Here is a 25,244-nt window from a genome sequence, read left to right as displayed (position 1 = left end):
ACCATAAAACATAGGAACAGAATTAGGCCATTTAGCCCACTGAATCCGCTTTACCATTCAATTATAGCTGATTTATTTTTCCCTCTCAACCCCATTCTCTTACTTCTTCCATAACCTTTGATGCCCATTACTAATCAAGAATACATCAACCTCCACTTCAAATATGTCCAATGACTTGGTCTCCACAGCCAGCTATGGCAATGGATTCAACAGGTTCATCATTCTCTGGTTAAAGAAATTCCTCATCAACATTGTTGTGGAGGGACACCCTTCAACCCTGAATCTGGGTTCTCTGGACTCTCCCACTACTGGAAATGTCCTCTCCACCTCCACTCCACCCAAGCCTTTCAATATTCAGTAAATTTCAATGCAATTCCACACTCCCCCCTGCCCCACCCTTATCCTTCTGAACTCCATCAGGCACCCACCACTCTTCAGAGATGCAGAGAGAAAATTTTTTTTCGCCGCTTCATCTTACAAGCAGATCCTCTAGTATTTAACATTTCTATCCAGGTGGAAAAAGATTGAACATCAACTATATCTATGCCATTCAATTCTATAAACTTCTATCAGGAGATGAAATACCTTGGCTTGGCTGCAGGTTCATGTTTGGTCGAGGTCCATAGTTCCCCATCGATTGCCCTTGGTTCATGCTCATTTGATTCTGCACTGGCATCCCTTGTGATGATGGCACTGAGTGACTGAAACCTCCCATTGAGCTGTGGCTACTCGTTGGCATGTTGACCGAGGAATTGGCCATACCTGCTTGGCCCGGCCCTTGAACTGGAATGTGGTTAGAACCTGGCATCAGAAATAAAACAAACAGCTATTACCAAGCATATTCTCTGACCTTTGATGGCTCCTCAGTGCAGTAAACACTTTACTACCAGAACTTGGCAAAGACAGATTGGAACTTAATCCAAATTTTACCCAGTTGCTTAGGAGCACCACTGCTTAATAATACACTCTCCCTTCTCATTGTGGATATATTATGAAAAGGATTCAGTTAGTGCCTACGCAAATATTCGCCTTATGAGAGAGAGGTATCGTAACTGGTTTATTTTTTTACATGTACTGAGGTGCAGTGAAAAACACTTGGATGCCATCTAACCACACAGCTAACTCCATCACAGAGATCACTTACAAAGGAAAACAACAGAATGCAGAACAAAGTGTTACAGTTATAGAGAAAGTGCACTGCAGTGAAGCAATAAGGTTCAATATCATAGCAAGGTAGACTGTGAGGCTAAGAGTCTACCTTATCATACTAGGGGACTGCCCAATGGTCTTATACAGCAGGGTAGAAGATGTTCTTGAGCCTAGTGGAATGTTCTTTTGCATCTCCAGCTCAATAGGATGAGAGAGAAAAAGAAATGTGGGGTTATGTGAGATTATGCTGGCTGGCTGCTTGATTGAGGTAGCAAGTAGTTTATAGAGTCCATGGAGGAAAGGCTAGTTTCTGCAGTGTGCTGAATGATGTCCACAATTCTGCAGAGCCTTACAGAACAGGTGCCGTACCAAGCCATGATGCTTCCAAATTTTCCATTACAAATACATTACAGTAAACGTTCAACAGTGTGGAAGTAAAAATCCAACCCACATCACCCTCCAGATTAGATTAGTGCATTAGAATGCAGTGTGAGAATGTCTGCAAGGGGTAGACATTCTGTTCCCCTAAAGTCACTCTATTTGCCCAATTTGCTCATACACAGACTCAGCAGTTTCCTCCGGGAGCCCAACTCTAATCGTTCAGTCAGGACTGCCCAGGACAGGATGCCTGCTGCCTGTACACCACAGCTGGCATGCTGCCACCCACTCAGTGGCCTTCATGGTAGAGCAGGCTTGATCCCTCAAGAGCCGTCTCTCCTCCCTCTGATCCCATGGAACCCCACCTAGTCACAGCCTCCCCACCTAAAATAACCCATTTAGTCCTGCTCTGCTTATTAATTGTATATTAGCCCAATCCCATGTGCTCTAATTTTGTTTAACAACCTCTTGTGTGGATCTCCATTAGATTCTGAATGTCAAATGCACTTAATCACTGCCTCCTCTTTTTCTTGTTTGCCTCACACCATCTCAAAAGAAAGTTAATTGATTTATCTAAACACACTTTCCTAAATCCATGCTGACTATGCCCATTCTGTGAAACAGATAGTGAGGGTAACTAGATTCGAATCTCAGGTACTGTCTATGTGGAATTTATAAGTTCTCCTTGTGACTGCCTGTTTTCCACATTGGTAGGTTAATTAGTCGCTGAAATTTGCCCCAAAAGTGTATGTGAGTGATAAAATTGAGAGGAATTGATGGGGAAAGTGGGTAGTATAAACTGGGATCAATGAAGATTGATTGTAAATGGGTGCTGGGTGCTCAGTGGGCTGAAGGGCATATTTTCATATTGTGTGATTACACCAATCTTCTTTTTACTTTCTAAATTCTCTGCTTCAGCTCCAGTAAGGACTGGGTCTTCGCATTTTTTAATTGTACAGTAATAATCTGATAATTCTCTGTGTTGATAGTTGGTAATCTCAATGTTTCACTATCGGTCCACTGGCTGCTGATTTCTGCACTTCATTCCATACTCTAAGGTCCTAGAGTCATAGAACACTACTGCACAAAAACAGGCCCTTTAGTCTGTGCCAAATCTACCCAGTCCCATCGACCTGCACCCAGGCCAGAGCCCTCCATACACCTCCCATCCATGTACCTATCCAAAGTTCTCTTAAATGTTAAAACCAAACCCACATCAACCACTTGTGCTGGCAGCTTATTCTACTCTCACCTCCCTCTGAGTGAAGAAGTTTCCCTTTGTGTTCTCATTAAACATTTCAGCTTTGCCTCTGACCCATGACCTTTAGTTGTCGTCTCACCCACCCTCAGTGGAAACAACCTGCTTGCATTTACCCTATCTATATTCCTCAAAAATTTGTATACCTCTATCAAATCTCCTGTCAATCTTCTCTGTTCTAAAGAATACATTCCTAACCTGTTCAATCTTTCCCTATAACTCAGGTCTTCAAGTCCCAGCAATAACCTTGTAAATTTTCTTTGCACTTTTTCAATCTTATTTATATCTTCCCTGTAGGTAGGTGACTCAAACTGCACACAATACTTCAAATTAGACCTCACAGTCTTATACAATTTCAACATAACATCCCAACTCCTATACTCAGTACACTGATTTATGGCCAATGTGACAAAAGCTTTCTTTACATCCTTGTTTATCTGTGACTCTACTTTCAAGGAATTATGGATCTATATATCCAGATCCCTCTGTTCTACTCCCCAGTGCTCTACCGCTTACTGTGCAAGACCTATAGTACTCTGATTGATCCCCCCAAAGTGAAGCACCTCACATTTATCTGCATTAATTTCCATCTGCCATTTTTTAGCCTATTTTTCCAGTCAGCCCAGACCCTGCTGCAAACCATGATAGGCTTCCTCGCTGTCCACTCCCCTCCAGTTTTGGAGTCATCCACAAAATTGCTGATCCAGTTTACCACATTATCATCTGGATATTGATTTGGATGACAAACTACAACAGCCCCAGCACTGATCGATGCAGCACACCACAAGTCACAGGCCTCCAGTCAGAGAGGCAATAATCCACTACCCTTCTCTGGCTTCTCTCAGGAAGCCAATGTCTAATGTAAATTACTACCTCATCTTGAATGCCAAGCGACTGAACATTCTTGACCAACCTCCCAAATGGCCCTTGTCAAAGGTTATGTTCCCTCTAAGTTGTGCATGTGTGCGCGCACACGCACACGTTTTTCAACCAGCACACAAAGGAAATTAATGTGCGCACAAAAGACTAGTGTGGACTGTGAGCAAGGCTTTAGCCTAATGAATCAACTCAAAAACAAGCTGAGAAACCGTTTAGGTGAATGTAATTTGGATATGTTCATGAGAATCAAAAGCTATCAACTAGATGGAAGTTCTATTACTCTAGATAGAGTTTACAAAGAATGGGTAAATGCCAAAGACAGGAGAGAGAAAAAATAACTGAGTGACTTAAATATGTATGTTATTTTGTTGTTAATCTGTGCAGTTTTATGTCAAATATTTTGTAAACCTACATAAGCTATGCCATGTGTGCATTGGTGATGATACCAATGCACTGTTTTTTGCTGGTGGGGGGGGGGGGGATCATTGCTTGCTGCCACTTACACGCGGGAGTGGGGGAAGCTGGGGGTGGGGCTTTGGGGTTCTCATGTTTAACTGTCATTCATTCTTTGGGGCACTTCTCTGTTTTCATGGATGTTTGCGAAGAAAAAAAGCATTTCGGATGTATATTGTATACATTTCTCTGACATTAAATTTGACCTTTGAACCTTTGGAAGATTTCCTGGATGCTGAGCAGGCTGTTGCCTATGATGGAGCTAGCTGAATTTACAACATTCTGCAGCTTATTTCAATGCTCTGTAATGGCCCTTCCATACCAAACAGTGATACAAACAGTTAAAATACTGTGCATGGTTCATCTGTAGAAATTCGGAAGTTTCTTTGGTGATTTAACAATTCACCTCAAACTCCTTCTTTTTCTTCTCCTTCTTGTGTTGTTCTATGGCAGTTGGCAAACCAGCTTTAAGGTGCATTACCACCACCTACTAGACTGGAGTGTGGATCGTTTGATAAACAGGAGGAATGAAAAGAATTGCATTCCCTAAATTCTATATAATAAACCAGAGTCTTTCAGATAGTCAATGATATAGGTCCATATTTCTCTTGAACTCCCACCTAAAATGTCTTCTATACCCACAGCAGTCTTTTTTGTTTATCTGAAGCGCTCCTTATCATCTTCACTCTTTCTCTTTCATACTTCTTATATTTTATCAATACATGTTCAACTGTTTCTGGTTGATTACAGTATTCACTCAACCCAGTTGGATGTTTCCCTATTTTGTATAATGTGTAATTAAGACTTGTGTGACCAAGTCTTAAACGACTGATGGTCACTTCTATCTTTCTATGCCCACCTGATATTCTTTGGTATCTGACTTGCCTTTGTATTTTGTACAGTTGTCTCCCTGTTTCACTCTCATCCCAGTGCTTCTGCCATGTCTCCTCAATACCTGATGAGGGTGAGGAAGTTACCAGGCATATGGTCAGCAGAAAGCAGGAGAAGCAGCTTCTAATGGGGCTGTGGATGCAGCTTCTACTCAGAGTGGGAATGGCTTCCGGCTAGCTAGCTGAGTTCAATGTGTGAGATGAGACAAGGAAGTCTCACCTCAGACTCCTCGTGAAGTATAACCATTGCCATGCCCACTTCGTAATTGCATCAGAATGTTGGACCCTGAGGATTGATTGTTAGGCACCCAGAAACTTGAAAATGCCCATCCTTTCCACTTCTGAGAAAGACTGTGTGTTCCCTTTACTTCCCCTTCCTGAAGTCAACACAGTTCCTTGGTCTCACTGACGATGAGTACTGATGTTGTTGTGACACCACTTAACCAACTGATCTATTTCACTCTGTACACCTCCTTGTCACCATCTGAAATTCTGCCAACAATAGCTGTATCATCAGCAAATTTATAGATGGTATTTGAGCTATGCCTAGCTACAGTCTTGGGTGTAGAGCAGTGGCCTATGCACACATCCTTCATGTGCACCACTGTTGATAGTCAGCAAGGAGGAGGTGTAATTTCCGATCTGCACAGACCATGGTTTCCAAAAGAGGAAGTCAAGGATCCAGTTGCAGAGGGAAGTTCAGAGGACCAGGTTTTGGAGCTTATTGATTAGGGTATAGTTGTGTTGAGTACTGAGCTGCCTGATGCTGATGTTGAACAGCAGCCTGATGTAACAATTGCTATCATCAAGGCTGAGTGGAGAGCCAGTGAGATTGTATCCACTGTAGATAAGCAAATTGCAGTAGATTTAGGTCCTTGCTTAGGCAGGAGTTGTTTCTTGCCATGATCAACCTCTCAAAGCACTGATCAAAGTAGTTATAAACACCACTGGGCAACAGTCATGGAGGCAGCTCACCCTTCTCTTCTTGGCCACTGATGATTGTATCCCTTTTGAAGTAGGTATGTATCTCTGACTGTAGCAATGAGGGATTGAAAATGTCCTTGAACTCCTGCCAGTTGTCTGGCACAGATTTTCAGAGCCCCATCCAGGTGTATCAACAGGGCCTGACACCTTGCAGGGGTTCACCCTCTTGAAAGATGACCTTGACATCAGACTCTGAGACAGAGATCACAGGGTCACCAGATGCAGCAGGGATTCACACAAGTGTAGTTTTATTCTCCCTTTCAAAGTGTGAGTTTTAACTTTATAGCAAAGTTCCTCTGGTCACACTTTCTTTAATAATGTTGCTGTGAAGCATGCTGGGAAGTTGTCCATGAAAGAGTGCTATACAAATGTACTGGTTTGGCAATCAAGTTGGACAGGGAACATGTTAGGTCTGGTCCTTGGCTGTGTGGACCCTAGGCAAGAGTCATAAAGCACGGAAACTAGCCCTGATCAATTCGAGTCCCCACCAAGCATCCACGTACACTGATCCCATTCCATTCTCCCCAAAATCCCATCAACTCTCCCCAAGATTCTACCACCCATCTGCAGCTCTCAACTAATCTTGCAGCTTTAGTGTGTGCCGGATAGGGAGGAACCAAGAGCACTCAGGGGAAACTGACACCATTACAGAGAGAACACGAGCCACACACAGAGCATTGGAGATCAGTAGAATCACAATTCAGAGGAACAAGATCTGTTGTCGATCACTACCTGGCCACCGTGGGTTGTGTATGTGTGTACACAGAAGTACCAAATGGGCTCTGGAACTCGTGGAGGTGGCTATTATTCTACGTTCAATGAAGTTGTTGCAAAAAGTAGATGTGGAAAGAATGTTTCCCATGATAGGATAGTCTACCACAAGAAGTACAGCTTCAGGATAGAGAGGCACCCTTTCAAAACAGAAATGGCGATAAATTTATTTAGCCAAAGGGCGGTGAATTTGTGGCCACATGCACCTGTGGAGGCCAGGTTGTTGGGTGTATTTAAGGCAGAGATTGATAGGTTCTAGATTGGACATGGCATCAAAGGTTACGGGGAGAAGGCCAGTAATGGGTTGAGGAGGAGATAAAAAAAGATTCAGCCATGATTGAATGGTGGAGCAGACTTGATAGGCCAAAGAGCCTAATTCTGCTCCTATGTCTTATGGTGTTATGGTCTAAAAACTGGCTGGAGCACATTCCAAGGCAAAGTACGTCTTCATATCAAAAAAAGTGGTGACAATTCAGCTCATTACATTCAGTTATCTGGTTCCTTCTGAAAGCCCTTCTCCTAAGCCTTCCTTTCCAAAAGCACAGTCCCATTACAGCAACTTATTGAATTTTGCCTTTACTCCTTTGACCAGTCCCCATCATTGACCTTTTCGCCCAGAAAAAAAATTGTTTCCTTTCATATCTCATTAGAATCAGGTTTAATATCACTGGCATAAAGCAGAGTGAACCCATTTACCAGGATTTTAATAGAGACCAGAGAGATAACTTCTTTATACAAAGGCGATGAGCTGCCAGAGGAAGTGGTCTAGGTGGGAACAATTGGAATTGCTTTATTATTGTCACATGTACCAAGATAGAGCGAAAACGCTGTCTTGTATAACGTTTGTACAGATTGCATTTAACTAGAATCAGGGAAAGCAACAATAGCACAGAATAAAGTGTAAAGCTGCTGAGAAAGTGCTGTGTAGGTAAACAAAGGGCAAGATCATAACAAGGAAGATTGTAAGGCTAAGAGTCCATCTTATCGTACAAGAGGTCTGTTCAAGAGTCTGATAACAATGGGATAGAAGCCGTTTTTGAGCTTGGTGGTATGGACTTCTAGGCTTTTGTATCTTCTGCCTGATTGGATAGGTACACGGAGGGGAGGAGCTTGGAGAGTTATGGGCCAAATGCCAGCAGGGAAGAAGGTCTGTTTCCATGCTGTGCTACTCTAGGACTATCTGAACTCCCTATCCCCACCACCCTGCAGTGAAAGCTTTACAAACCAACTGGTTTCAATTATAGTTACTCCTTTCCCCCTCCGCCCAATCATGTTGCAGCAGCTGCTTGCCAGAGGAAGTGGTCTTTCTCCAGTGTGGGATGTTTTCCCTGCAGTCTAGACAATGTACTGTTCTGGGGAGAAGCATGTCTTGGTTTCTGTCCTAAAACTCTCCAAGGCTCAGTAAAGCAGAAGGTTTATGGGATAGTTTAATCACCACCCATCGAAGGTCAGAAGGTTCTGCAAACACAAGACTTGCACTTGGGTATATGCCTTTATTATTACAGTTTGGTTCATGTGTTTTTAAACTGTTCTCAATGTTTCAGTAAAGCAGCAACATTATCAAATACCCCTCACATTTTCTCTCCCCACCATTGGTTAGAAGACAAAAAAGCCTGAAAGCACTTTTCACTAGGCAGAAGGACAGCTTCAGTCCTACTGTTATCAGACTATTGAACAGTCTCCTAGAATGACAAGATGGGCTCTTGACCTTATAATGTACCTTATCATCGTCTTGCACCTTTTTCCAAACCTTTCCATTTATTATCAGAGAATGTATACAGTATACAACCTGAAATACTTGTCTTCACAGACATCCACAACAAACAGAACCCCAAAAGGCAGTATTAGAACCCCAAAGTCCCCCTCTCCCGTACAACCAGTTGCAAGCCACAACCCCCCCCCCACACACACATTTCACCAAAAAGCGTCAGTGTTCACCAGTCAAAGCTCCCAAAGAGAGACCATGATCTAATCATAAAATACCTGCTTACCCGGCAGGCTCGCTCTCACTAAGGGACAGAGAAATATCACCTCTTTTCACAGCGGGAAGGGAGACCGACAGTCGCTGTTACAGTCTGCTGCATTGCTTTTTGCTCCGAGATACGAGAGGGAGCCACAGAGACAGAGACCTATGTCCATACTGCATTTTCTCTGTTACTGCTTTATTCTGTGCTGTTATTGTTTTATCTTGTATGACATCAATGTACAGATGTGATGATCTCTATGAGGGGCATGTAAAACAAAGTTCACATTCTACCTTGGTATGTGACAATAATAAACAAGTTGACCCAACAGTTGAGAGGCAGTTTTCAACGAAAAAAAAATCCATTCCCCGGCTTTAACATAACAGCATTTAAAATACATGATCAGGTACATGCATAGCAAAGATTTAAGGATACGGGTCAAACTTGGGCAAGTGGGGATCTTGGTCAGCATGAACTAGCAGGGCAATTCTCCTATGCATACTAGCAAACGATATTCTTTGCGGTGTGCTTAGAGGATGTGCAGACCAGCTGGCAGATGTTCTCACTGACATCTTCAACATCTCCCTTAGTAGTATCATCGTTCCAACGTGCTTCAAGGCCACCACCATTGTCCCCGTGCCAAAGAAGTCTTCAATGTCCTGCCTCAATGACTACCGTCCCGTTGCACTCACATCCATCATCATGAAGTGTTTCGAGAGACTCGTCATGAGGCACATCAAGACCCTGCTGCCCCCCTCACTGGACCCCCTGTAGTTCATGTACTGTCCCAACTGGTCAAACGATGATGCCATCGCCACCACCCTCCACCTGGCCCTCACCCACCTGGACAAAAAAAAAGACATGTATGTTCAAATGCTGTTCATAGACTTCAGTTCAGCATTCAACACAATCATTCCTTAGCATCTGATTGGAAAGCTGAGCCTACTGGGCCTGAACACCTCCCCCTGCAACTGGATCCTAGACTTCCTGACTGGGAGACTTCAGCCAGTCCAGATTGGGAGCAGTATCTCCAACACCATCACACTGAGCACGGGGGCCTCCCAGGGCTGCGTGCTCAGTCCACTGCTGTTCACTCTGCTGACCCACGACTGTGCTGCAACACACAGCTCGAACCATATCATCAAGTTTGCTGATGACACGACCGTGGTGGGTCTCATCAGCAAGAACGACGAGTCAGCTTACAGAGAGGAGATGCAGCAGCTAATGGACTGGTGCAGAGCCAACAACCTGTCTCTGAATGTGAACAAAAGAGATGGTTGTTGACTTCAGGAGGGCACGGAGCGACCACTCTCCGCTGAACATCAACAGCTCCTCAGTAGAGATTGTTAAGAGCACCAAATTTCTTGGTCTTCACCTGGCAGAGAATCTCACCTGGTCCCTCAACACCAGCTCCATAGCAAAGAAAGCCCAGCAGCATCTTTACTTTCTGCAAAGGCTGAGGGAAGTCCATCTCCCACCCCTCATCCTCATCCCATTCTACAGGAGTTGTATTGAGAGCATCCTGAGCAGCTGCATCACTGCCTGGTTTGGAAATTGCACCATCTCAGGTTGCAAGACCCTGCAACGGATACTGAAGTCAGCTGAGAAGATCATTGGGGTCTCTCTTCCCACCATTACTGACATTTACACCATACGCTGCATCCGCAAAGCAAACAGCATTATGAAGGACCCCATGCACCCCTCATACAAACTCACAGTTTCTTCGCCCAAGCCATCAGATTCCTCAATACCCAGAGTCTGGACTTACTGCCCTCTACTGTGCCTATTGTCTTGTTTATTATTTATTGTAATGCCTGTATGGTTTTGTGCACTTTATGCAGTCCTGGGTAGGTCTGTAGTGTAATGTAGTTTTTTGTATTGTTTTACGTAGTTCAGTGTAGTTTTCTACCATTTCATGTAGCACCATGGTCCTGAAAAACATTGTCTCGTTTTTACTGTGTACTGTACTGGTCAAAATGACAATAAAAAGTGACTTGACTTGACTAAAAGGCCTTTTTCTGTTCTGTATAATATCATGACCATTTCCCTGTAAATATCACACATCCAGTAACTCCCTTTGTGTTCTTTAGCCACTTAAATACATCAAGGGGAAACATACAGTAGTAAATTAACCAATGTGGGAGGAAACTAGTGCACCAGGGAAGAGAAAGACACAGAGCAATGGAGCTGAAACCCAGATGGCTGGAGCTGTCAAACAGAAGCGTCAACAGCTTTGTCACATTGTTCAGTCCTCTGAGTTACTCGTGCTAAAGTTATACCAAGGCCCAATCACACCAGGGAGCAACTCACCAGGCATCTGCCCATTCATCTGATTCTGCATGTGAGGTGCAGGGGCACCCCCTCCACCCATGCCCTCTGCTGACATGTGTGTGTGGGGAAGCTGGTTCATTCCACTCTGGTTCATTGATCCTGGTCCCATTGGCATGGTCTGTGATGGAGGCTGCAACACAAGGGCAGAAACAAAATTAACAGCAGCCTTCCTAGCACCTCCCCCTCGATCCTCACTGCTGTTCCAATATCATAACAGTTCAATCACAGAACCATAAACCCAGCAGGCAATGGGATTGCCAGCAGATCATGGAAAATATGGACACTGTCCACACCTCAGTGAAACAGTCAGCATAATGAAAGACCCCACCTGCTCCAGACATTCTTTCTTCACCCCTTTCCATTTGGCCAAAGAAACAAAAGCCCGAAAGCACTTTCCACTTGGCTCCAAAGCAGCTTCTGCCCAACTCTTTAACAGTTCCCAGTGTGATAAGATGGACTCTTGACCTCACAATCTACCTTGTATATGACCTTGCACTTTATTGTTTACATGCAGTGCCCTTTCTCTGTAGCTGCTACACTTCATTCTGCAATCTGTTATTGTTTTTCACTGTTCGACCTCAGTGCACTGCGTAATGATCTAATCTGTATGAACAGTATGCAAGACAAACTTTCCCAACTGTGTCCCAGTACATGAGACAATAAAACAGGAGAACATGGCCAAACTATTTACTAATTTAAGAACATCAAATCAAGCAATGCAAGAGACTAGCGTCAGGTTCCCGACCTTAATTTAAATCACTAACTTATTGCCACACTCGAGTGAAATCACCATGGCCGTCACTTCCTCTGAGGCCTTGCTTAATTTAGCAGGGACACTTACAGCTGGCAACAGCGACTGCATATTCTGATTGGAATCCGCTATTGTTGCCAAGTAGACCAAGTTTCTGTGAAGCATTTGCTGGTACCTAGGAGTGAACACAAAACATTACCCATGTACTTTGTTACTTATTTTGCACTTTTACTGTAATATCATAACTGGACTGTTATTACCAAATTGTTTTACCCCCCCACCCCCCCACCAACCCAAGATTGGTGTTCCCTTACTCTTGTGGTGTTGTCAACAGCACCATGTGTTGTTTTGCAGACATGGTGGGCATGCTAAGTGGGGACACTTGTGGGCTGTCCCAGCACATCTTTATGTTGATAACACAAAGGACGCATTTCACTCTATGTTTCAATGTACATGTGATAAGGAAATGAATCTGAAATAATACATAATCTGACCTGCACTAACACAATGAGTCAAAAGGCTGCCTCCTCTGTTATAAGTTTCCAATGATACTAATTTTTAAGGCACCACCTCTCGCAGATATCCACTCTAGACCATAGAAAACATTTTCAAGAGACTGTACCTCAAGAAGACAGTATCCATCATTAAAATTCTCAACATTTGGGATATGCCCTCTCTCATTACTACCATCGAGGTGGTATGAACCCATGAATGCTACCTCACTATTGATCATTTGAACTACCTATGTACTTTTGTAACTTGTAATAATTCTTATGCCTTGCACTGTACTGCTGCCACAAATAAATTGTACAACACAAGTCAGTGGTGATAAATCTGATTTTGACTCAGAGCACCATTGATCATTAACTCTTCTCCACTTACCTGTCAGGCCAAAGACACATAGGCTTGAGAATGTTGACAACCAGACTCCAGAGCAACTTCTATCCCACTGTTAAATCTTTGCTCTTGTATAATAATATGCACTGGATCACTCAGTCGACCTTGTCACAGGCTTGCACCTTACTGCTTGCCTGTACTTTCTCTGCAACTACAGCACTTTATTCTGCATTCCGTTAATGCTTTTTCCTTGTACTACCTCAATACACTGATATGATGAAATAATCTGTATGGATGGCATGCAAAACAAAGCTGTTCATGATATCTCGGTATGTGTGACAATAAAAAACAATTAATGAGGAGTAGGATTGCACTGTGAATTGGCATAGAAGCAATGAGCTGAAATGGCTTCCTTCTATTTCAGAAAGAGATTCAGAAAATATGGTAAAGTATGTTCCTCTCAAATTTTACAACAGATCTCTTCTATCTCCTGTCACTTGCCCATATTCCCACATAAACCCCCACAAAGTTCAAGAGGGGATTCTACTCTGACCAATGAGAACCGCACCTCATTCTCTTTTCTCAAAGAGAGCCTCACCCTCTGTGTTTTGTTTCCAGGAGGAACAAATAGTGATTGCATTACCAATTTTTTTTTATATACAAGTTTACTAATAATTAGATTGCGCTGCCAGGCACCAATTAATTGCTGCAGCATAGATACAAGCATCTGTACCTTAGTCTGCATATCAATATATTTACAAGGTGTAAGACACAGATGAGATGTCAACTTACTGAGAGCATTCAGCGGATTTCCCTTTGCTCTGAAAGTCCATGATACATTGGATAAGCTGGTTGTTTTCATCCAGTAACTAAGAAAAGAAAGAGAGAAAGTTATGGCAACTGTGCAGAGCTTCAGAGTAAATACACACAGCTCACTTGTTGATAAATTAAGTTGTGCAGTCAAGGTACCATAGCTATTAATGACACAAGACAGACTGCACAATCCGAAAATCTGGTGAGAGACACACACACGCACACGCACGCGGAGGAACTCAGTAGGTCAGGCAGCACCTACGGAAGGAAATAGACAACTGATGTCTAAGGCAGCGATTCTTCATCAGGACTGGAAAGAGAGTATAGAAGCCCAAAAGAAATTTCATCAAAATTAGGGCTAACTAACACAAAGTAAATAAAAGAAACTGTTTGGCAGCAGGAAGGTTGCTGACTGATTTCAGATTAACAAGGAGTAGAACAGAAGCAAGAAGGAAAGATCAGAATGTGCTTTGCTTTACAAAATACATATATAGGAACTTCTTGTGATTCGGTATAAAAACACCTCCACATGCTGAAAATACTCAGCAAGTCAGGCAGCATCCATGGAGAAAGAAACAGAGTAAATGCTGCTTCAGATCAGCCCATGAAAGGGGAACACACATGACCTGAACACACAGTAAAAAGTGACAGAGAGAGGGAAGGTGAGCCCACGAATGGAATCAAAGGATTTTCAAATCAAAGTCAGATTCCCAAATTTCACTGCAAGAAATGGCCATTCAGCCCAGTAAGTCTGCGTGGGCTGTCAGGTCTATTCAATTTCTTTCCTCGCAACCTATTCAGAAATAATTTACTGGGGTTAGTTTGCTAGGCACCATGGACGAATTGGGCCAAAGGGCCTGCTTCCATCTTGTATTACTCGGACTATTCTCCCTACACGAACATATCCTTTCTTCTGGTACTGAATGTAGGTGGGTGATGAATAAAATTTACAGCAGTCACCAGCCACCGAAAACCCATTTTATACTAACCTGACACTCACATTCCCATCAACTCCCCCAGGTTCTACCACTCTCCCATCCACCAGGGGCAACTTACAGCAGCCAATTAGCCCAGCAAACAAGACACATCTTTGGGATGTGGAAAGAAACTGTAAAACATAAGGGAAACCCACATGATTACAGGGAGAATCAACATCTTCAAGACTGAGGGTGCCTTATGACAGAAGCATCCATCATTAAGGACCCTCACCATCCGGGATATGCCTTCAATACATTACTACCATTGAGGAGGTACAAGAGGCAGAAGACCCAACTTAATGATTTAAAAACAGCTTCTTCAACTCTACCATCAGATTTCTAAAAGTTCCAAAAACCCAGGAGCACCACATCATCATTCTTTTCTGTTTGGCACCAAACAAAATATAGAAACACAGAAAACCTACAGCACAATACAGGCCATTTTGTCCACAAAGTTGTGCCGAACATGTCCCTAGCTTAGAAATTACTAGGCTTACCCATAGCCCTCTATATTTCTAAGCTCCATGTACCTCTTCAAAAGTCTCTTAAAGAATCCTATCGTACCCGCCTCCACCACCGTTACCAGCAGCCCTTTCCACGAAAATTATATTTTAATTTATATTAATCATTGTGTCTTGCACTGTACTGCCACCAAACACCACTGCCACCTCATCTCCATCAGTGGTAAAAAATCTGATTCCAATTGCAAAATTGAACACGGGCAGCAGCCGAGGTCGGAATCCAGTGTGGGTCCCTGGTGCTTTGAGGCAGCAACAGTCCCAGCTGTAGCAGAGAAATTGGGGAAAAAAATGGACTGATAAATTTAAGGACACAAGGAATACAAGGTCATCATTCAGTTCCTTGAGCTTTCTTGCCAGTAAGTAAATACTGGAATCAGGGGCTGCGCGGTAGTGTAGAGTTTAGGACAAGGCTCTAAGTTCAATTCCTGCCACTCTCTGTAAGGAGTTGGTACATTCTCCCTGTGACCACGTGCGTTTCCTCCAGATTCCCTAGTTTCCTGCCACTGTCCAAAGATGTACCAGTCAGTATGTTAATTATAAATTGCCCCATAATTAGGCTAGGGTTAAATCGGGGGTTGCTGGGTGGTACAGCTCGATGGCCCAGAAGGGGCTATTCCACTTGGTATCCCAATAAATATATACTTTGTGACCACTTTATTAGGTACACCTGCTCATTAATGCTAATATCTAACTAGCCAATCATGTGGCAGCAACTCAATGCATAAAAGTATGCAAACAGTGTCAAGGGGTTCAGTTGTTCAGATATCAAAATGGGGATGAAATGTGATCCAAGTGATTTTGATCATGGAATGATTGCTGGTGCCAGACAGGGTGGTCTGAGTATCTCAGAAACGGCTGATCTGCTGGGACTTTCACACACAACAGTCTCTAGTGTTTACAGAAAAGGGTGCAAAAAAAAAATCTAATGAGCTGTAATTCTGTAAGGGAAATGCCTTATTAATGAGAGAGTTCAGAGGGGAATGATCAGACTGGTTCAAGCTGACAGGAAGGTGAGTGTACTCAGATGACCACATGTCTCAACAGAGCTGTGCAGAAGAGCATCTCTGCACGCACAACATGTTGAATGTTGAAGTAGATAGGCTACAGCAGCACAAGAACACACTTCGTTTCACTGCTAAACCTCATCTGAAACTTCAATCCTATTCTTCTGCCCTCAACACTCAACTTGTGTAATGGCCAGAGATCTGTTAGTCACTATTTAATACTGAGCATAGAACAATACAACAGGCCCTTCAACCTACAATGTTGTACCACACTAATTAAGCTAACGAGTCCTCATCATCCCTGCCCGCACTTGGCCCACACTCCTCCAACTCTCTGCACGCTCACGTAAGAGCATCTGCCTTCACCACCACCCTCTGGCATCCTGTTCCACAATCTGCCATGATCTAATCGAACTTCAGTCGCTGGCTCATGGGCTCCTTGCTCTACTCCTTCCTGTTTACTCTGATGACCATGGAACGTAACCAGAGAGGTGGACATTTCCAGGGATGAAGGTTGGTATCATGGATCTGAAAAGGCCAGGGTGGTTCAAGGAGCATTTACAAGAATGGCCCAACATCACCAATGCCATGGCATTGCTTTATTATTGTCACATGCACCAGTGACTCAATGTATTAAAGTGAAATACATACATTGCCTTGCATACCATTCATATAGATCAATTCATTACAGTGCATTAGGACAATAACAACACAGAATAAAGTGTAACAGCTACAGAGAAAGTGCAGTGTAGGCAAGCAATAAAGTACAAGATGAAAACAAGGTAGACTGTGTGTTCAAGAGTCCATCATATCACTGGAGGACAATTCAGGAGTCTGATAACTGTGGGACAGAAGCTGCCCTGGAGCCTGGTGGTACATGGAATTACTTCTGATGGCCAAATGACTAGGAGCAGCAGATAACTGATCCAAGATGGAACCAGAAATCATAGGCATCTTTGTGGTATCTGGAATACATCACTAAATTAAACAAAATGAGGTGGCACAGTTGGTGGAGCCCCTGCCTCACAGCTCCCCCAAACACCCCCCCCCCCAAATTCAGTTGCTGTATCTATGGAGTTTGCACATTCTCCCCATGACTGTGCAGATTTCCAGCCCCCGACTGCTCCAGCTTCCTCCCACATCATAAAGGCATGTGTGTGGGTTGCTGGGTTAATAGTCCACTGTTAATTGCCCCCTAGTGTGCAGGCAAGTTGTAGAATCTGGGAAAGGAGGGAAGAATAAAATGAGGTTTGCATAACTGGGTGCTTAATGGTTGTGAGTGAATCATGGAGCTGAGAGGCGTTTCTGAGCTCAGCAAGTCACATCATGTGAATGTGCCCGTCACTCCACTATGTGTGTACTAACCAATAGCACCTACACACACACCAATATCACTTTTGCACTCCTACCACCCTCAACTTTCTTCCCCACCATAGCTACCCATCCCACACAAACAGCACTACGAGAGAACAAATTCCTCCTCGTCTCAGTCTGAAACATCTGAGCCAATGTCCCCTGATTCCAGACTCCCGCCAGCCTCTGTCAGTCCCGCTCGAGATCTTGTTTGGCGATGACTCACTCTGCTGCGACTGCAAACAAATAAAGCAGACTTTCCTATTCCGTTAATCATTGTCTGTATTGCACAGGGGCTGAACTCTGATTTGGTGTGGAAAATGGAGGCACCACTCCACACTTGTCCTTCCAAATTCTGAAGGTTCACCACTCTCACATAAAGACATTTCTCCACAATCATGTACAGCATGGAAACTGGTTCTTTTGCCCAACCTATCCATGCTGACTCCGTCGCCCAGCAAGCTAGGCCATTTGGCTCATAGCTTTCCGAACCTCACCTATCTGTGTATTTTCTGAGATGGCTTTTAAATGTTGCCAATCTGCCTGCCTCAGCCACTGCCCCTGGCAGTTCATTCCAACACACACCCCTCATCTCAGTCTGAAACTGCTCACCCAGAGGAAGCATCCTCCCTACATCCAGCCCATGTGCCTGTAAGAATTTTGTAGCCAATTCCTCCTATTGTTCTAAATGCAACAAAATACTGATCGCATCGACTATACTTCATCAGGAGCTTCCATTAATTGTACTTCATCAGGAGTTTTAAGAGATTTAGTATGTCACTGAGACAAAAGATGGTGGGCACTAGCCTCCCCACCACCAAGAACATCTTCAAAATGCTGCACCTTGGGAAGACACCTTGCATCAGTAAGGACCCTCATCATTCAGGAGATGCCCCCTTTTCACCACCAGGGAGTGGCACGTAAGCCTGAAGACACACAATGTTTTAGAAAAAGCTTCTATTGCACTATACTGCTGCTGCAGAAACATGATTTGCAACACTTATCAGTAATAATAAAATTGATTCTTTCTGACTTAATCCCTTCTTGTACAGAAAAGGTACCATACCTGGACCAATCGAGCGCATCTTCACAGCAGCAACTCATCAGAAAATGGGACATACAGTGTAAACAATGCTGATACAGGGGCAATTCCGGGGGGCTCCAGAAGATGCAAAGGCAAAAAGAGATTCCAGAGCACTCAGGTTATGAGAGGCCCAGACAAAGTAAACATCTGGTATCTTTTTAAGTCTGTTTTTGTGGAAGGAGGGGAGGGAGGGAGAGAAAGTCCAAAATGTTTGAGGCAAGTGTTTTTTTTAAATACAGAGAGTAGTGGATGTTTGGGGTGGTGGTGAAGACAAATACAATAGAAGTGTTCAAGAGCTTGTTAGACAGACTGTATAACAATTTTGTGTCAAGACTGGAGGTGTATGGACATAGTGTAGTGAGTAGGGATGAATATCATTGGGCATTTTAAGTAGTTTAATTAGATCTGCAAAACACTGTGGGCCAAAGGGTCTGCTCTGTGTTCTACAGTTCACTGTGTCAAAACTCAGACCCAAAACTGGCCCCTTGAACTCCCTCCTCCCACCCTCCATAGCTAGCTCTCTTCAGGAGATACTGCAAGGAAACAATTTTTCTCCAAATTCTCCATCATCTATTCATAGCTCCACAAGTGTCCATCCTCAAAGAAAAAAATCTACAAAAGTTTTAATAACACCAACAAAGACAGTCTGATCAGCAGAATATGATCACAAGACAAAAAAAGAGTTAAACTTTTATTAGAGACCTTCTCAGAGAACAAGGAAACTTTTCCCTCCCTCCACAGATTTTGCCTGACCCAAGAGTTGACACCATTTTTTTAAAAAACTTTTACTTATGTCATGACAAATTTCCTCATAATTTTTGGGACTCATGGACAGAGCAACTTCATCTAATGGTTATAACCCCAGTTCTTACAATCTTGCTTTTCTTTGCAAACCTTCGTAGCTTCACTCCACCCACCCTCCATAAAAAGTGATTAAAATAGCACAATCTAAGTATGACCTAACTTGACACAAGTACGAGGTACCACACATGCTGCTTGACCTACGGAGCAGCCCCTCCAGAGATGGTCTGCTGCCGGAAAGCTTCACAAGCTCAACTGAACATCTCAGCTCCAGTTCCTGAAAAACAATGTTTCTCAGAACACTTAGTACTTCCTTAAGTTGTACAAGCATGTCAGCCCACGTAATCTATACTGTCCTTTATACCAACCCCCTTTACCCATGACAGGCCTGTAGCTCACTGTGCTTTGGCCTATGATAAAGGTTACCAATATCATCTTATGCTCCCATTGACTTAAGAGTGGCTTGATTGAAACCAAAGTCATTAAGGCATGAAATTCATTTGCCAAAATGTAAAGTTGGGCTGGTTCGTCAACCTCTTACTCCACATTGAATTAACCCCTGCACCTTCCCTTGCAGGATTCTGCTCAACTATTTCCACTCCTCACAAGTTTCAGAAAGTAATTACACTTGCAAAAGCTTGCCTGATGGTTGTGAACTACCTCCAGTGCTTTCCCCCTCTTGACACTGTCCAAATCCATCCAAACTTGTTCACCTAGACCCAACCTTTTGTTACAGAGGAGAACTCAACTTCTGTCCAGCGCATTAGCCTCTCTCTCCATTTTAAAGAATTCAATAATAGTGGAAAAGCTCATCTTTTTCCCAAATGGCTTACTAGAACACAGAACAGTACAGCACCAGAACATACCCTTGTGCCACACTAATTAATGTAATGACACCTAATTAAACTAATCCTCTGCTTGTAGGTGGTCCATTCTATGCATATTCATGTTCCTACCCAAAGGCTGTATCCAGTGCCTCTCAGAAGTTTATTAACTTCTCAAAGCTCTCCCCTCAGTCTCTGTCACTCCGGATAAAACAATTTAAGTTTGACAATCCTCTCTGTTTAGCATTTGGCCACTCATCTTGGCATCATCATGGTGAACCTATTTTACACTCTGCAAAGCCTCCACATCCTCCTATAATCCTTCACATTTCTTAACACTTCGGATTTTTGAACTTTCTACTGCAAATCCAAATAAAAGATTTCAGTACTCTGATTCAGAATCAGGTTTAATCTCACTGGAATATTCATTGAAACTTGTTACGCAGCAGCAGTACATTGCAATACACACTAATAAAAACTTTAAATTGCAGTAAATATACATTTATTCCAATTGCTTTTTTCCCTCTGCCAGATTTCTGAATATATAAAAGATTTTTTTTAAGTTAAATTAATTAATTAGTGCAAAAAAGAGGAACAAAAAAAGTAGCTGGGTATTGTTCATGGGTTCAATGTACATTCGGAAGTCTGCTGGCAGAGGGGAAGAAGTTATTGATGAGTCATTGAGTGTGTACCTCCAGGCTCCTGCACCTCCTCCACGATGCTAGCAATGGCAAGAGGGCATGTCCTGGGTGATAGGGGGCCTTAATGATGGATGTTGCCTTTTTTGAGGTATTGCTCCTTAAAGATGCCCTGGAAGTTGGGTGAGGAGGTTAGCGCCCACGATGGAGCTGACTGAGTTTAACAACTCTCTGTAGCTCATTTCAAACCTGCACAGTGGTGCCTCCCCCACCCCAAACGGTGATACAGCCAATTAGAATGCTCCCCACAGAACATCTGTAGAAATTTGTCTTTGACACAAAACTTCTCCTCAAACTCCTTATGAAATATAGCCTCTGTTATGCCTTTGTAATTGCATCAATATCTTGGACCTTCAGAGACGCTGACACCCAGGAACTTAAAATTGCTCACCCTTTCCACTACCGATCTCTCAATAAGGACTGGTGTGCGTGCCCTCAACTTAACCTTCTGAAGTCAACAATCAACTCATTGAGCTTACTAACATTGAGAGCGAGGATATTTCTGTGACACCACTGAACTAGCTGATATATTTTCCTCCTGTACACCTCCTCACCACCATCCAAAATCCTGCCAATAGATGTGTCATCAGTAAATTTATGAATGGCATTTGAGTGTTGCCTAGCCACAAAGTCATGGGTGTATACAGGCCCTTTGGCCCACAATGTGCTGACATTTTAACCTACTCCATGATCAATCTATTCCTTCTCTCCTATATAATCTTCCATTCTTTCCTATCATCAATGTTCTTAGATAAGAGTGTAAAGGGGATATCTTCTGTTGGGTAAGTGTTACAAGAGCATCTTAAATCACCCTGGTATATCTGCCTCCATCATCCATCCTGGCAAAGCGTTCCATGAGCCCACCAGCACCTGTGTAAAAAGCCTACTTCTAATGTCCCACCTATACCTGCCTCTGAACCGCCATGGAGTTGTTCCGCTTCACATTGTCAGACATGCTCTAATTCAGGCACTGCCATTTAATCACTTCTAATTCAGAATTTGTTGCTACTGTAATAAGGGGCTAAATATCGGCCCTAGAGAGTATCCAACCGACTGTACCCAAAGTTTGGATGACAATTTGGGTGCAGGGCCAGATTGAAAAGGTCAGGGTGTCAGAGTCCAAGGTGAGGGACAACAGAGAGAGTGCTCACTGCTCTGAACTATGTGTCTGTGGACTGTCGATTTCAGTTCTGAACGCCATTTGAGTGAGTGGACAACCTTGGGACCTGTAATTAGATTAAAAGCTTATGAGAGACACAGATAGACCTCTCTGGTTTAAATAAATACCAGAGGGCAAGCATTTAAGGTGAGGGAGACAAGTTCAAACCAGACATGTGGGGCATTATATGCACACGCATACAGAATTGTGAGTGCCTGGAAAGCACATGTGAGCAGCGTTTAAGAGGGCTCTCAGACAGGCACTTTAATGCACAAATAAGGACATTTGGTAAGGCAGCAGCAATCAGTTTAGTTAGGTATTTAATCATGATTTTAATTAGTTTGCCACAACATTGTCAGCCGAATTACTGTTTTGTTCTTCATATCAACTCATTTCATTTGTCTATTCAAGACTCAAATTTACAGACACAAGCAAAGTGTTAGCAATTATTTTGATATTTACAGCTGTTCTCTTTGGCAAAGTATTTGTCCTGTAGAGTTCCCAGATGCATCCACAGATTAATTTATTACTTTAATCTTAATGCTAGCTATGTTACGTCATCTTACACTGTGATCACTCTTGCTTTGATGCTCCCCATGTATACTTGATGCACCTGCTGAGCAATATTCAGTAACTTGAATTACCAACGACTTGTCTTGGAATTCATTAGAAAATAGTGAAGAATATTGTGGAAGAGCGAAAACAAAATACATCATATTCACCAACTCTGGCTTTAGGTTTATAGACAGGGCAAGGAAAAGGATGTAATGAAGGCTTTTTCAAGTATTTTACTAATTACATGTAGTTAGCGATTCGTCAACCAAAAGATTAGGACGGTTATTTTGACGGACTAATAACTGTAACTAAATTTCTTCACTTTCATACAATTATTCCTGGGATCTTGCTGCACACAAAATGGCTGCTATATTGCCTTTTCAAAAGCAAAACTCGAACCCTTTTTGCAACATATTGGATTACACAAAATTCTTAAATTAAGAAAAAAAAGTCATTTCAATGGCCCCAAGAAGGCAGCCAAATTCACTGGAGTCATTGTTGCATCATGGGTCCATTTTCCCACATTGTACATCTGAATTTAGAGAATATCGCGAAGATCTTGCGCTATTATACCCATATTCTGGCCCAACTTGCTTTCCATTTTGCCCGCAAAAACACCCCCCCCCCCACACACACACACACACACTTTGTTCTGAAATTGGCGGCCTTTATCAAAAGTGAGAAATGCAAAAGGAACTGCGAATGCTGAATGCCAATGGAGAAGCTGACAACTGTAAACCCTCCTGCGAAATTCCTGGGAGCAGAGTTTACTCAACGTGAGCATATTTAGCGAGAATAGTCCTGCTAAGATTTGACACAAAGTCATCAAATCGCATAGCGGATTTTCACCAGTTAGACGAGGAGAGAACTTCACAGGAAACCAATCGCTGAAAAATAAGTCCCTACTTGCGTTTTTAGTGTTTAAAATACATTTGGGAAAACCCCCTACAATATGAAGATAACTCAATTCAGACTTACAGTTAAAAGCAGCAAAAATCTCACGTTTTACTGTATCATGCATAAATATTTTAAAGAGTAAATTTCTTCTTTAAAATCCAGACACTCCACGCCATCAAAAGCGCGCAAGAGCAATAGTTCACATTAAAACCAAGCCATTATACAATACGAAACTAGCGTTGGACTAAAAGTTCCAAGTCCAACTCTGTTACTCAGACGATCATCTTTACTAGCGCCAATAGTGAACTACTGAGGAAAATACAGAGAGACAGTGAGAAAAAAAGACTACAGTTTGGGAAATGTACTCAAGCTTCAGCATAAAGAGAAGAAATTTTCTACAACAGCCAACTCTCATCATGGCCGCTGTGGTTAATTCCACCCCCCCCCCCTCTCTTTGTACAAAGAACACATTCAATACGAAGAACCCAACAAGATATGTTTTAAAATAAAAATACGCGGAATTTTAAAAACCGCCTCTGGATTGAAGTTTAAAATATGAATCAGAATTGCAATGCGAACAATTAAAATGAACGGACAGGCCTCTGAAGCTTTACAACTCCCGCTATATATAACACTTGGAACAGATACAATGTTACAAACACTAGCTACTTTACCTTTTGAATGGCGGCAGGTGTAATTTCACCTTTCCCGCGCTGCCGCGGAGTAGCAAAAGCCACGGCCATCGTCTTGAGTGTGTGTGTGGAATTTCCCCTTTCCTTTTAATGAATACCCCCCCCCTTTTTTTTGCAACACCACACACGCGCACAATTCAGGAGAACACAAATATCTTTTAACTCCTCCCCTTCTTTTGATATTGGATGGGGGAGGAGGTTTGCCAAACTCACATTGGTGACAACTGTGCAAAGAGGGGGAAAAGGAACGGAAAGGTTTTTTCCCCGCCCCCAGAAAATTGTGGCGTGTGTGTGTGATGCAGAGCAGACTCCAGCTCCAGCAAGTAGATTCGGGCTAATACAGAAGAGACCGTGTGCATTCTGCATTTACAGCGTGAGAGTGCTGAGCCCGGTTTATGCTGGTTAAATCAGTTAGTTGCTGCCTCCTGCCTCTGAATGGATAAGAGAAATGAAATTTCCCTCCACATGCAAACCCTTTGTAAAGGGATGCTCTGAATTTCAGCCCGAAAAAAAGTCACTCCAAAACCAGAGGAGGGTGATAACGTTCCGGTGCATGGTTTGAATTCATTTGTGCAGATGTACGCGATTCTTTGGACGCAAGAGGCAGGCAGAGTGCAGAGGGCAACCCTCTTCCTGCCACCCCATAGATCTGACCGAGCGGTCGAACCTCAGCTCAGGAAGCGGCAGGGGAGAAGACCAGACGTTAGTCGACTTCACTCCGATTCGTCTACTGTCTCGGCTATTTACAATCGATATATTCTGAGTGGATTATACAATATTTGAATGTTGATATAAGCGGCCATGGTTTGGCACCCATGTTGCTTTTATAAAAGTTTCGCCTCTAAATACCTCCCTATCTCCTGCATATGGTTCCTACCAACCAGCGTGGTGGGGCCAGAGCGAACCTGTAGAAAGGGGTAGGGATTAACTCCATTAGGAAACCAACAAATATCATTCTCGATGCGAACAATGGGGCAAATCATGTTATTGATTACTTTAAAATAGCAGGAATGGTCCAAAGTTTACAGTTATTTATCCCTACCACTCAATGACAGGGTTAGGAAGCCGGACACAAACGCGTGCGTAATAGTGACCCAAGCAAAGGAACCGGCGCCGAACGCATGCGCAACGGCGTAAGGCGATACCATACGCATGCGCAACTGCGGGGGGGGGGGGAAAGAAGGGAGCCGGTACCAGACGCGTGCGCAATATTGATAGTGA

General features: G+C 43.1%; 1 protein-coding gene across 6 annotated transcripts in view; it reads right to left on the bottom strand.

The window, feature by feature from the left end:
* Positions 1–25,083, bottom strand: part of ss18 (SS18 subunit of BAF chromatin remodeling complex) — a 62,254-nt gene extending 37,171 nt beyond the window's left edge. The window contains exons 1-5 of one of the 6 annotated variants that reach the window (XM_059977482.1): positions 25,066–25,083; positions 13,438–13,514; positions 11,899–11,983; positions 11,037–11,187; positions 586–801 (exon numbers count right to left, since the gene is read on the bottom strand). In XM_059977482.1, the coding sequence (XP_059833465.1) occupies positions 586–801; positions 11,037–11,187; positions 11,899–11,983; positions 13,438–13,478 (493 nt within the window). In that variant the 5' untranslated portion in view covers positions 13,479–13,514; positions 25,066–25,083. Of the gene's footprint in view, positions 1–585; positions 802–11,036; positions 11,188–11,898; positions 11,984–13,437; positions 13,515–23,412; positions 23,535–24,005; positions 24,400–25,065 lie in introns of those variants that run through there. The other 5 variants (XM_059977439.1, XM_059977447.1, XM_059977466.1 and 2 more) reach the window with 5 other exon arrangements.
* Positions 25,084–25,244: the final 161 nt, after the last annotated feature.

Source organism: Hypanus sabinus, chromosome 1, assembly GCF_030144855.1.
Source record: "Hypanus sabinus isolate sHypSab1 chromosome 1, sHypSab1.hap1, whole genome shotgun sequence".
NCBI lineage: Eukaryota > Metazoa > Chordata > Chondrichthyes > Myliobatiformes > Dasyatidae > Hypanus > Hypanus sabinus.
The sequence above is the reverse complement of the archived record's forward strand: the minus strand, read 5'-3'. Positions and strand labels throughout refer to the sequence as shown.